This window comes from Balaenoptera borealis (genome assembly GCF_965194805.1).
Source record: "Balaenoptera borealis genome assembly, contig: HAP1_SCAFFOLD_436, whole genome shotgun sequence".
NCBI classification, from domain to species: domain Eukaryota; kingdom Metazoa; phylum Chordata; class Mammalia; order Artiodactyla; family Balaenopteridae; genus Balaenoptera; species Balaenoptera borealis.
In genome coordinates this window covers 293,868-308,693 of record NW_028123761.1, presented here as the reverse complement: position 1 = coordinate 308,693, position 14,826 = coordinate 293,868, and the positions used below count along the sequence as shown (strand labels likewise).

General features: G+C 33.7%; 1 protein-coding gene across 5 annotated transcripts in view; it reads right to left on the bottom strand.

Annotated features, from left to right (window-relative positions):
* The window catches only part of DIAPH3 (diaphanous related formin 3), a 518,008-nt gene that overhangs the window by 317,323 nt on the left and 185,859 nt on the right, over positions 1-14,826 (bottom strand). For all 5 annotated transcript variants that reach the window (XM_082408926.1, XM_082408925.1, XM_082408927.1 and 2 more), the window contains 5 exons: positions 8,684-8,794; positions 8,279-8,397; positions 7,332-7,448; positions 3,252-3,370; positions 438-502 (listed from right to left, as the gene is read on the bottom strand). In XM_082408926.1, the coding sequence (XP_082265052.1) occupies positions 438-502; positions 3,252-3,370; positions 7,332-7,448; positions 8,279-8,397; positions 8,684-8,794 (531 nt within the window). The remainder of the gene's footprint in view (positions 1-437; positions 503-3,251; positions 3,371-7,331; positions 7,449-8,278; positions 8,398-8,683; positions 8,795-14,826) is intronic.

Below are 14,826 nucleotides of genomic sequence, written 5' to 3'. Positions count from 1 at the left end.
AAATGCTGACTCTATACATTGTCAATCATTTATTCATTCAATTCATTCAAAGAATATGTTTTAGTTCTCAGTCCAGGAATTGTTCTAGGTGCCAGGATAGTGAATAAAGCAAACACAAATCCCTCATAAAGTTTATTCCAGAGGGAGAAATAGACAAGACATTCTCATATACACACACAGATACCTAAATGATGCAACATGTCAGATGGTGATAAATACAACAGTAGAAAAACAAGAAACACAGGGAGGGTCAGAGTTGGGAGTGGGGAGTTTAAATGTTTAAATATAATGGTCCAGGAAGTCCTCCTCAGAGAATGGCATTTGTGCAAATACCTGAAGGAGGTAAAGGAAGTGAGTAGAAGGCACAGAGTCCATGAGGCAGAAGCAGAGCTGCAGGAGCCCCCGTATAGTCTTGTGAAGTTAGTCAAATTACTTACTTTCTTGTTAAGTTCTGATGCTTTCTCTTCAAACTCTTCTAGTTTCACCTGATCTATGCAAATATCTAAAATTGCAATGACAAAATTTTTCTTAAATTCATTGTTACTTTAAAAGTTTAGAAAGAAAAAAATCACAGAGAAAAATTAGAATTGGTGTCAGTAATAAAATAAACAAAATGGTGAAACATATAATGTTAGAATGGGGAAGGATTTTCTAAGCATGATACCAAGGTCACAAAATATAAGGAGAAAGATAAACCCAATTACAATTCTAACTTTGTATTAGGCAAAAGGAGGAGGGAGTTCAACTGTAACATACAATACTGAAAGGTTGCTATCCTCGATTCATAAATATTTTGAAAAAATAGAAGAGGATAGTCAATACCAACTAGGAAAATGTGCAATAGTAATGAGCAGAAAATTAGGAATAAAAAAATTAAAAATTGCTAAATCGTAAGAACAGATACTTGATTTTCCCTAGTAATATGAAAATATAAAAATTTTTAATGAGAAATAAGCAAAGATTAAATGAACCCTAATGTCAAGTATTGGAGATAGCACAGGGAGCCCTACTCTCCTAAAAACAGTGGAAGTATAATTAAGGAACTTTGCTGATGAGAAACTATGCAATATGTACTAAAACTTAAAATTAATATTTTCTTTCACCCAGTAATGTATTTCTAGGACTTTGCCTTTAAGCAAGAATATTCATTAAAATATTATGTTAGCAAAAAACTGCAAATAACTTAAATGTCCACCAATAATAGATTGACTAATAAGCTCTGATATGTATCCACATGATGGGATACTTTGCAGGAGAAGTAATTCATATTATGAATGAATTCATTATGGATGTCTTATGAATGTACTGTATCCCTTCTTTCTTTTTTTAATGAAAGTAATAATGAACATGGTTTAAGAAAACATACCACAGAACAAGTTAGGAGAAGCAAGAGTCAACCAAATCATTGCGTCCAAAACTCAGTCCCGCTTCCTAAATGCTTCCTCTTACAGCTCTGGTGGTTAGCTTCCTAACTCTAAATAAAGTGTGTACACCATTATTTTCTGATTTAACTATTTAGGACATTATAGATAACTTCCTACTATGTAATAAGAAAACACTGTTTCCTATCTAATCCCAATTTTTGATAATTTTTTACTTTCATTTGGCTGGCTCTGTAGCACTAAATTAATACTTAATCCTCTGATTCCTGTTGCACAGACAGCATCTCTTGAATCCCTCTTTAATATATGGAGTTATCTCTGCCCTATACTTTCCAATATCTGTCTCCCCTACTGTCTTCTCTCACCTAAGCGTGTAAATACAGGGACACTCTCTTCTGTATTTAAGTCTTCTGCATTGTGTCTATAAGTTTATTCTAAACATTTATAATCAATAAACACAATGAACTTATTATAACTATGTAACATGTTTCACTTATGTAGCCAAGAAGTATTCAAAGATTATATAGTAGTTCCTTCTCAATTCAATGTCAAAACCTCTCACCTACTCAAGAAAAAATATTCCTAATGTCCAGGTAGAAAAAGTTTTCTCTTCAGACACTGTTCAGAATCATTCCACATTTTAGTTTGCTGCATATTTAGAGCATATTTTTCTTCATTTCTATGTCCCTCCCACCCCCAGGAACTCCTAATTTCTTCTCTCCTGCAGAGAGAAACAAGTATTCACTTTATCAGTCTCACTAGTATTATCTACTCCTTTCTCATTCTATACATTCCACACTTCTTCCTGAATTCAAATATTATATGAAGAAAAAACAACTTCACGCAAATAATAGATATTCCTTTTTAATGTTAAACCAAGATTTGACATATGGTAACTTCTTAAACATTAGTTACAATGTGGAATCGGTTATGATGTCAATGACCATTTTGTACTCTGTTACTTTTAAATCATTTAGACACATCAAGCCCTGGTCATTTGGGAAAGAGTGGTTTGCAGAGTCATGCAGATCCTCCAAATGGTGACACATCTCATCATACAATATCAAAATAATCAGATAGGGTAATACCACCACTGATCCCATCAGAAAAAAATTTAAAACTGCAAAGCTGCCAAGATGATGGTAGCAAGTACAAGTTTTCCAAAACTCAAATATTTACTTGAATATTGCAATTTTATCATTGGTAACATATTCTATCATTTTCATTGAAGTTACAGACACATTTCATTTCATTTTTAGGAAAGTGTGTGCCAAACACTCACATCTGAGTAGCCAGAATTTGTATGACAATCCTTTTTTCAAAGTTAAAAAAAAAAAAAAGCAGGCATTTCAGCTGGCAACTCAGACGATTACACAAGTATTTCCTATTGGACTCTGGTTTGCAGCACGAGTGATTCACACATACAATATATTGAATATTGAATATATTCACACAGAATATTGAAATGATGTGTGTGCAAAGGTAAATATTTAATAAAATTAACATTTTTTTAGTTCTTTATCAAGGACATTCTTAAATAAAAAATGGCACTTTTTTTGTTTCATTTCTTTTGTTTTACTGAGAATAAAGAATCCCATGGCTACTAATACAGTTTGGTGCCACTGCCTTGATTCACAACAAAATACCAGCAGTTTCCCCAATATTGCTCTGAAAATATCCATAGAGTAAAAATGGCAAATAACTGTCTCAGTATTGTTATGAAAATAGTTTTGACTATTAGGACCTCCTGAAAAGGTATCCAGGACCCTCTGGAGTCTACAGGTCACACTGTGAGAAACAACACTCTAGCACTAACCCATGGGTAAGGGGCATAAGGTATTTCCATTTAAATAACAGAGAAACACTCACCAACAAACTGACTTAAATCTAAGTCTAGTCTTTTTCGATATGTGAAGTCTGGATCCAACCCATCTCTATGCAGTACAATCTGGGATACACACTCATCAATTAACTTGAAGTACTGTTGCCTAGAACCAAGGAAAAGAATAAATGTACACTCTATTAGTGTAGCTTTACATCAAAACAAAATATTTCAGTAGCTTGATTTCTAGTTCAATAATATACAATTGTATAGTTTCAACAGTTGACATATAGATTTAACATGGGAGTGAGAGTAAATACAACTGCTACTTTCCTTCTAATGATTTTAACACATTATATTTTTTATGATCTTTTAGCTATAAATACAGTGTGCTTTAAAGATCATTTTCTTACAAAAGTCAGAATCTTGACTTAATTAGTAGGCAGTAAGAAAGAGAATATTAAAATGAAGTGATATGTACTTAAAAGCAGTCCTCAGCAGAGACCATCAACCTATCACTGTGCCATACTGATACACTGTGCCATTATTAATACAAACCAAAAGATATATTTTCTAAAAAATTATCTGGAAGGTTCTTTAAACCATACAGTTCACTGTTTTTAGAATGTTTGTGATACTGTGAATTATAAACAATATCAAATGAATGTTCCTTACTCAAAAGAAAGCTAGAAAAATTCAGTATAACAATTTTTGTCCAAAATTTAAATTTAATTAAAATCCCCAAATAGGCTTCATGTGTTAGTACAATTAAGTTCAATCCACCTGTGTTAGTAATAAGCTAAAAAACATCCCTTAAAACTCAAGCCAACAAAAGTGATAGAAATATCCAGAAGATTTTACAAACAAAACCAAACTACAGTGATAGAGAGAGTGATAGAGAGGGTGGGTAATATTCTAATGAGTACAGTCCTCCATCCGAACCACCACTTAGGACTATTTCTTCTCAATGACTTTTTGCACAGTTTTCCTCTCCAACCCCTTCTCACCACATATGAGATGATGCCTCCAGCTACTTGAGATTTCCTTCCCTGTATACTATGACGTACTGCCCTGGACCTATTTACCTGGTACCTAATAAACCATCCATTATGCTGAATAAAATTCAGTACAGCTTAACATTAGCAAATAAGACAATGTTCATTAACTGTCATAGAGTAAAAATATTCAAGACATAGTATTCTTGGATACAAATTAAAGCAAGAAGGTATTATCAATGCTTTCCTCAATTTTTTCAACTTCTTTCAATGAAATAATCTCCCATTCCCTAATATTTTAGCTATAATAACCACATTTACACTTGAGGTACATAAATTGCACACATGTTTCTATCTATCACAATTAAAAACTGAGATGATGCACTCTGTCCCTTTTTTACTCTTATTTAATGTTATCTTGATATTGTTTTAATAAAAACAAGGCTTAAATTAACACAAGCTATTGTGTGTAATTTTTTAAAAAAACATAATGTCATTAAGTGTTTTCTCACTTCCACCATCCTAAATTATGAGCTCATTTATAATGTAGCTGAAAATTCATGCAAAAAGTCTTTCAGTAAGGCAATACTAGTAAAGAACAATGTACTTCTGGATTCCAGAAATGTAAATCTAGAAAATAATCTCTATGAGTGATATTGATAAGGTAGTGAATATGTCAGAGGAATATGTAAACAACCTAATTAAGGGATAAACATAAATGTCATTACTTCATTAATAAAAGTCATTTTTGTTGGAGAATATTTTGAAATCACCTTCACTTTCTCTGCAGTTTTTTTTTTTACCAAATATCAGAAATTATCTCCCATGCACATTCAACTAACATGCTATTTTGCACACAATAAGCCATTAATAATTTGTTACAGAATTGAATTTGATCTTATATCCACCTTCCAATTATCTTACTGCATTTGATTTTTCTTGGGGACATTTGATGTACATTCTCCAATAGAGTTCCATTTCAGTAAAATTTCCTTTCATTCCAGATGTGAAAATAAGCAAAGATTTTAATTTTCCTATCCACTAATTCTTTTAAATGAGAATATTTTGCATTCTACAATGAAAATTAACTGATAAAAAACTTCAAAAATTGTACTTATTAATGTCAATATTAATTTTAAATGTTCATCAATCGAAAATGTTCAGATAACTGAATATTTCTGAAAGGTGAAATCTAGGTCCATTCGAGATAGTAAAACGGAAAACTGAAGGTAAAACCAAAAGAAAAAGATTTATGAATCTTGGACTGCACAGCAAAAAGAGTAAAATTTACTGTATGTTAATTAAAAGGATGAATATATAATAAACATATTATGTAAGTGACCACAATTCTGACTCTATCTTGTAATAAATGTATACTCACTCTAAGAATCAACAACAACAATAATAGTAATAAATAACTGAGAATTCTGGAACATAGGAAAGAATCGATGGGATCATCTTCACTTCAGCAGTCATGGGAAGAATTCTGCCTTCATAGCAACCATATCTAGAACAAAGACCAAGGGCCTCGGGCTTAAAGAGCCAAGAAAGAAGGCAACATAGAGGAGTATCAAACTTAAAAGGTGCTGCTCAAAAAATGACCAAACTAGATGAACTTCTATGCCTCACTAAGGTCACTTTGGTAATGCTACAATGTAATATTTCTTTAGACTCTTGATTCCACTAAAGTGAAAGGCTCACCTGAGCGTGCCCCACTACAGTTGTGCTTTTTAATCTGTTTTGAAGTTAGACACAACCACATGCCCCCCAGAACACAGATGAAGGGATTAAATAACCCCCTTTGTAACACTATAGACACATTCAACACTTCGAAAGCAAACAGCAGTCTTAAATTCTTGGAAATTCAAGTGGCAAAAAGTCAGAGGTTGACAGGACCAACCACACAGGTATCAAGAAAAGGATGGGGCTACTTTAGAATAAATGGAAGTTCCAAGTTTATTTTTAGGTAAATCTTCAGGAGAGTACAGTATTACAATTAGTGGGGTACCTATGATACTTAAAAATATTATTAATCAAGTATTAGTATTTTTTATCTAGCATTTATAAAGTGGTTAAATATTTAAAGTGTCTTATTTTAATAAAATATGAGAAAGAAGCAAATGAAGTCTCAAAACAGCTTCCTGAACTCTATTTTAGAATACCATTGGGATTTCCCAATTCTACAAAGGAAAGAGGTAGGGTGGATGATCTGTACTCATCTCGAAGAACCTAAAGTTTTACCATGTTTAGACTTTTATTCTATTCACTTGTTAGGTACATCAAAAACCTAAATTACACCCTCTGACATCACCTAGAGGACACAGCCTGAATGAGACTGTCTAGCAACTCCTTCTACTTGAAATTAGAGTAAGAAAAGACATACTACCCATAGTATTTGAGAATAAAATTTCAGCAAAATTAAATTAAAGGTGACCAAAATGGGTTTATATTCAAAGATCTCAGCTTCCTTCATAAAACAGTAATAAAAGAGTTAAGAGGGTATAGAGAACATTTATTGAGCATACACCATATGCCAGATATTTGGCTAGGAGTCTCACGCATGTTACCATTTTAATCTTCATAACAATCCAGCAGCTTAAGTGTTACTATCCATATATAACTACAGATAGACATGGATAAACAATTATTTTCTGCAAACAATTTGTTACGCTCAAGATGCCTAGGATATAATCAAACTTGAAAAGTCATTTGTCTAGCTTTCTGATACATTAGCAACATTAAACACAACTGCATTATTAAGGAACTTGCTAGCTACTTAAACACTAATAAAAGTGATGTTTAGTATCTGCCATTCCTACTGCCTAGGGACTAACCAGAAAACATTATTCATCACGCAGTAAACTAGTAATTTGTTGCTAGTTTGCATTTTTATTCAGCTGAAAAGTTGTAACCAAGAATCTGCTGGAGCTTAGAAAGTAATGGTAGTATCATTTTATACCATCTTCTACCTAAATATATGCCCAGAGGAAACAGTGCATTCTATGAATCAATATTATGAAAGAAATACAAAACTTAAAAATATTTGCTTGCCCAAACCAAACATCAGGTGAATTTCACAATTAAAAGAATTTTATTAGTGAAAGAAAATATTAGAATATAGCTTCCTCTTACCTTATAAAATAATCATTTCGAATCAGCAAAAGATGCTGCAGAATTGAAATGAAATATCCCTCTGCTCTGGTTTCCTTAACTGTGTTCCACACCATGTTGTGAAGATCATTCGCTTCAGTAAACTGATTAAGGAATATGTGGATTTATTTATCCTCTATACCGAACAACTGCAATAATGTGACACGGAATCTGCTCTGTAAGGCTTCAAAAGATTATTGTGTATCTTAATCTAAAATAGGCATCATATATACTCAGCATATAGTAAAACACATGTAGTTAGGAATGAGAATAGAGGGAAAACTATGTGCAAATGACAACGTGACCTGACACTTCCTGGCTTCTCCTCCACAATCAACTCCAATCAATATTCCTCTCTTGAGCCAAGATACTGCTGGCAGAAAGAGTAGTGGGCAGCTGGTTGTGAACGAAGTCTTTGGGTTCTGGGGGAGCCCTGACCAAGAGGGCTGGTGCTAGGCATTACCTACCATGGGGCAGCCCCACTGGAAGACAGAAAGGTAGCAGATCTCTGGACAAGCACAGACAGGTGCAGATGCACAGAATTAACAAAGGCCCATATGAGGATACACCCAAGGTACGGGGTGGAACTAACCATCAGGCTAAGGGCACCTATTCCTAACGATGAAGGCACTAGGGGGAGGGGAGGTGCCAAACAAAAAGAACAGATTGTACATGTATACATAAGAGGCTTGTCTAAAAAGCATCCATTTGTAGATTGTAACATCCATTTGCATAGGCATGTATTCACAAAAACACACATAAACTAATAAAAAAGGTTTATACAAACATCCTTCTGATTCAATAAAGGTTTGATTTTATATCATTTATCTAGAAATGGTTTCAGAAGTTTAATATTTTATGGGGTGGGGGCTGTTTAAGGTTTAGCAGTAATTTTACATATTTGATTAGACTTCAGAACAAAAGGATATTCAAGTTCAGCTCTAATATCTTCGAGGCGATGGAAGAACTCAATCAAATCTTCTTCCTTATGCTCATCAAAGACTTTAAGTTGGATATCCAGGCCATCATTCTTAATACGTTTTAAATTCTAGAGATATTAAATAGGGATTATAAGGAACGGTTTTGTTTTTAACAATGCAAAAAATTAATGAAAAACATAAACAATAAACCAACCATTCAACTTGATTTACAGCATTCAAACACTTAAAGTGTTAAATAATACTCAAACCTTATCATCTATTTCAAAAATAGATTTTATACTCAAGCCTTTTTTCCCACAGATAAATTATTCTTGAAGGTAATTTATCTAAATTTCCCCCTACTCAAGTACTTCTCTAATTTAAATATTAATAAGGAGACTGGAGGACACTTACTGGCAATATCTCTTTCAATCCACAACGCATAAATTCATTTCTGATGTGAAGCCTGAAGTCCAAATCATCAGGAGATGTAACAAGAGCATTGATAAGCTGCATACATGCTACCTACAATAAATTACACAGCAAGACTTAGACTTGGACTCTGACATTAAAGAAGGAGTAATAGAACTGAAACATCAAGGCTGTGTTCCAAGTATTATCAAATATCTTCCTTCACAGGTGAGTCTATAAAAACGATAATTTGTATGTAAAATATTTTAGTCAATTATAAATTAGACAAGAAATATAGTTGCAGTGGAATTTTTAATTCACTCCAACCAAAAGTTAAGTTCTTGTCCAAAAATATCATTCCATACACATAAGACATAAACTGAACACACACTAGTTGAAAAACTATAAATATCCTTAGATAGATCCTATCCTAAAATAGGATAATAAAATAATTTTCCATTCATCAAGAGGAACCCAAAGACTTTAAGTCAACGAGAGTTAACAAAGGCCTGAAACTAGTTAATGGGGTTGTTATAACCAAAAATTATATTATGAACATTGCACAGCCAATTACTAGACGTTAACTTATCAGGCAATGGTTCCTACACTTTGACAAAAATTCAGCTTACTGTGTGTTATGCTTATTAAGAAGACATAAAGGAATAACATAGCTAACTAAATGCTTTAGTATATAACTTAAATGATGAAAATTAAAAATCGCTGTATTTTCCCATTCATATTTAACACTCCAACTTTCAACCTGGATCTCCTTTTTTTTAAATCCCTGGCTTAATTATTATCTTTTCATTATCCAAAATCTATATAATGGAAGCAAAAGAGGTTGCTTCTAGAGAAGCAAAGAATTCTTTGCTGTTGTTGATGATGTTATTTTTCTAAGTCCACATTCTACCAAAATCTAACAGGAAAGACCAGCTTACTGATCAATGTGTTTAACCTCATGCTGTTCCCTAAATTGTCCTTTCTCCATCCCTTAAGGCAAGGTTTATATGAATTTAAAATGCCATTTTGGGATTAAGACACCAACAGGGGTCTCAGTTCCTGCTGGTTGAAATATACTGTAATTGTTCTATTTGATATCTAAACTCTAAAATCTGGCCAGCATGCCTCTACTGTCAAAGCTTGAAAAAGAGGGAAAAGGAAAACATATTTAAAAGAAAAAAAAGAAAAAACTTAAAACGGTGTCTACCTTTTCAGTACACGTTCACTCAGCTGTAACCAGTTCATGTCAAAAAGTCAAGTTTAAAATGCTTTCTTTCCACTTCCTTGCCAGCCATTACCCAATACCCACAAATGTTTTCTTCAGCATTTTAAAAGATCTCAAACAGCATACAAATAATTAAATTAGCATACTAATTTAATTTCTCTACGTTCAGAGAAATTAAATTAGTATTAGTCACCAGGTTTCCAGGAAAAGATGCAAATTATAGACAACTCAAAGAAAGCAGCAAAAATAAACAACATAAAACTTAGCAGCAAATATCACCTAAATGGAAAGTTGATATGTGTAGAATAATATTAGCATGAAATTGAGGAGAAAGAAGGGAAAAGAATCATCCAAATTATTCCCAGGAAACGTTTTAAAAGGCAATTTTTCACAAAAGGAAAACTAGGAACTGACTTAAGCTGAAATAATGAATTTAATTCTTTAGGCTCCCTTCCCAATTGTAACAGTAATTTGCCACTATCATGACCTACAACCACTCTTTGATTAATTTATATCATGTAAACATATGTCTACATACAGTAAAATGTATTGATTTATGTCCTTACAGATAAAAAATTCTATAATCAAGGTAAAGACCAAAGAGTTCCTTCTAGGTTTCTAATACATATATTGAGACATTTAGACATTTTTTATCACATGATTTAACACTGGTAGAGCATACCAGCATAAGTGAGAGCCAGTCTGGCATCTATCCCATATAACTCAATTCCTAGAGACAGTAGAAAAGGCTCAGGAACTAAAAAGGTAAAATAGGACATGTTGCCTACCCTAGCGAAGATAAGTAGGTTCAGTAACACAAATATACTATGTACTGTAAGAGATGTGCTCAGTATATGATGAGAATGTGGACACAGTAAATAAAAACAAGGACAGCTGAGGAACAGTACTGACTCTTAAGGATTAATAGGGAGACAGCCAGATGAAAAGGAGGACCAAGATGTTTAAAGCAGAGCAATTTACATGTTCAAAGACTTGGGTTCTTTTGCTGAATTACAAGGAATTCAGATTTCCTGAGCAGTTTGTAAGGCGGGAAGTGGGAGAGCAGGGGAAGGACTCAATAAAGATGAAGCCAGACAGATGAGGCACAGCTTCATGTGCCGAGTCAGAACTTTCTGACTCAGCTGGAAATAGGGGAAATCGTAAAGGATTTTATGTAGAGGAGCGGCGATAATAGAGGTAATAGATTCAAGTTAAGAAGCTACCAGAGAAGTAGCTTCGTTGAGCAATGAGGAGGTCTTGAACAACATTTGAAAAACATTTGATGGCTGGGTGAACATGCGGTTGAGGCATAAGAAAAGAATTTACAAGTCCTCCCACCTTTGTTGTTCAACTAGATAGGAGGTGGGACCATTAACAGAGACATAAAATGCAAGGAAAGAAACAAATTTCACAGGAGAATAGGATAAATCCTGCTTTTAAAATTCTGAGATTGAAATGTACATTAGGAATCATACATTCATTTAAGAAATTAGTTAGTGAATGCTGGAATATTAACAGAAGCTCAAGGAAATAATGAAATTGTGATATTCATCATAAAGAATTAATCACTATGCTCTGTTTGATGTTCCAAAAATGTAGCATATATGATCTCCATTAATATGCATTAATTATGCCATACTAACAGTTTCAACAGCAGGCAAAAGCTACCTTCCTCTGGAACTGACAAGGGTAAGAAAACAAGAGTTTCTGCCCTCCTGGGAGCATCCTAAGTTATCTGAAGGTTCTATCTTTGGGTACCAGACCTTCTCTGTTTACTAGCTCATGCATTTCATTCCTTCCAAGCCTGTTAATGATGTCTACTAAGCACTTCTTGGTGCTAGGGATGCAGTTATGAAATGAAAAAGACAGAAATCACTACTGTAGAAAGAGAGGAGGCAAGATTGAATCCACAGTTTGAATTGCCTGGGCAATTCAAAGGCTGACATTTATTAAGATAGAAAAAATATCAGCATAAACAGAGGAAACAGGCTTGGGAAGAAAGATCAGGACTTAAGTTTTGGAGATGTTAAGTTGGAAATATTGTCTATTATTGATCTTCATCGAAAAAACTAGAAAAGGAAATTGGATATAGGAGACTCCAGTTGGAGAAAGAGATTACCATAGCATTTGTATGTAAAAAGCAAGATCTTAGATGGAATCATCAAGAGAGTAGTAAAGAGAGAGAAGAGGAGGTACAAGAACTGGTTGGGACATTTCAATTGTAGGTTTTGATTTGAAGGTTGAGGAAATGAGTTAAAGAAAAGTAAAAAGCTATCAACGTGGTAGAAGATAAATGAAGAGACTGTGGTGTCCTGGAAGAATGGGAGAAAAGCGTGTCAACAGGGAGAGTGATCAACTGTGTCAAATGTTCTAATAGGTCAAAGAAGATAACTACCACTGCATCCGGCAAATTGGTGACTTGACAAGAAGTTTCTACAAAGGGACAGAACTGCTGTTGCACATGGAAAACATTTTCCTTCTCACATGTACCATATGCAACCAGTAAATGAAAGCATACAATTAAAATTGGCTCTAAAATATTCTCCTTGCTCCATATGTACCTTTATACTTTAGAAATACTGCTTATTAACCTTTGGTTTAAACAAGGCTTATAAGTAAGACACACCTTTAGGTGTTAGATATGTACTCAGTTCTAATGATTTGGAAAGTAAATGCTATAAACTCATTTGTTACTCTTGCCCCAATTATAAAAAGGAGGCTCACATGAGAAAAGGTATTTTTAACATAACTTCTAGCTGTAAAGATGTGTCTGCACACACAGGCACGCACATATCCAGCTAGAATTCAGGACAGTTGAGGATTTCCTCAAGAGCAGCAACAGACTGAAAATGTCCTACAAAAGCTGAGACCAGCAAACCCCACACAGCCAAGGATTAGGAAAATAAGCAGCCAAAACAGTAATTACAAATGGTGGGACAAATGTCAGCAATGTTGTAAACTAGAAGGGTAAAGACATATAACAGAGGACAAAGTAGATAAACTGTAAGCAAAAATCTCAAAGATATTCGATATGAGGGATAGAGCTTGTCAAAGGCAATCTTAAGAACAAGGCAAATGATCAAAGGAAAATCATTAGAAGTAGAAAGAGGTTAAACAGCAAGACAAAGACACATGCCGGAATTGATATCACTTAATCAGCAAAGCAGCTTTCTGCCCTTGAAAATGAAGTGAGAAGGTTTCTTCATATGTGAATATGTATCACCTAAATTTCTTCTAGTACACAATTTAATTTACTGCTATCACTATGTGCAACACAAACAGGAGAAAAAATAAACACTTTATGCATTTTTAACCTTTGGTTCCCAACCCTTTTCAGACAAACAAGTTTAAGCACAAAATTCCAGGTATACTAACAGCAGTGATTCTTGAGTCTCAAACACAGGCCTGTCCAGGTTTTTCAAAGGCCACCAGCACAGATGCTTTCTCCATGATTATGTGGAAGGAATTGAAAAGGTATCCAACAAACAGCAAAAGCAAACATTCTTTAGAAAGTTCACACTTGGTCAACATATTCATCCTGAATATAACATGTTTTCACATGTAAAATGATGGCTATACTACAATGAAAACATATCAGCTTCCTAAGCTAAATTCAGACTGGAAACAAGCACCAGTAAAGTACTTAAATAAAAATTCTATCAGAATCTGTGAATACTTACTATCTGGGCCTGGAAGACACAGGTTAGACCGCTATTCGTCTTCTCTACCCCATAGCAGAAATCATCTGTCTCTCTTTGCACAATCAAATTCTACATTATCAAGTTAAAATGAGTAAATGATGCTTATAGAGAAATATCTTGCCTCCAGTGCAACTAAAGAAACTCCAAAGAATTTTAAAATCTCATGCGTTAATTCAGAATATAAACTAAAATAGACTACTACATTATGTAGACAAACACAGAAAGAGTGAAGTATATTAGCATATGTAAAGTCCTATAATTTTACTTATATTTCCAATTAAATATTCGGTAAATGATAGACACAGTAAGAGGACAAGTCAGAGCTTGAGGTAACTGCATATATCTCATACAGTTGCAGAGAAATAAACTGAAGGATTCAAGAGGCCTTAATTTATATGAACAGGAACAGTTGGGTTCAAGACAGAACTTGGATTTTTAAATGTTTATTCAGACACTCCCCCTGAGACATCATGAATTTCTTCTGTGTTCTCCCATTTTGTTGAAACTCCTAGTATCGCAATTTTCATATGAAACATTAGCCAGCTATAAATTCCTGAGAATAAGCTTCTTAAGGACTTAAGCAGTGTATTTCATTCATCTTTATAGTTCTAATATCTAGCAGAACCCTGAACGGCAATCTCTGAATAATTAACTAATTGACTGGTTAATTATGAAACTTTGCAGTTACCTTGGGTCGTGAATTAAGTGTATCTTTTTGGTGGTCTATTGTAGCATAAGTGAAAAAATGTATTACACAGACTCAGAAAATTGGCAGTATACTCTAGGACAAAAATGTTATTTTTAGTTTAGTAGGTGTGTGCTCCACATGACAATATGAGTTCACGTTAGTATATTATTTTACTCTGTTTCTTTAATGTTTATTAGCTTAATGGCATATTATTTACTAGTCCATTTTAATATGTTTAACATTTTGATTCATACAGATACAGTAACCAAAATGCTGCAAACCTCAATAAAAGTAGTGGTAAAAAAGAGAGGAATTAAAATAAATTGATCTCTGCATCCTTCTGGAACACCCCAACAATGATCCTAAAGATAAACGTTCTACTATACTCTGTATTCTTCATTTGGTCCTTCATTAAATGTACGAACAACTTACTTGATATTAAAAATAACTCTAGTTAACATTGACTTTTTTGAGGGGGTAGGAGATACTTGAAACAAAAAGAAACAGTAAATCAAGATATGACTATTCATTA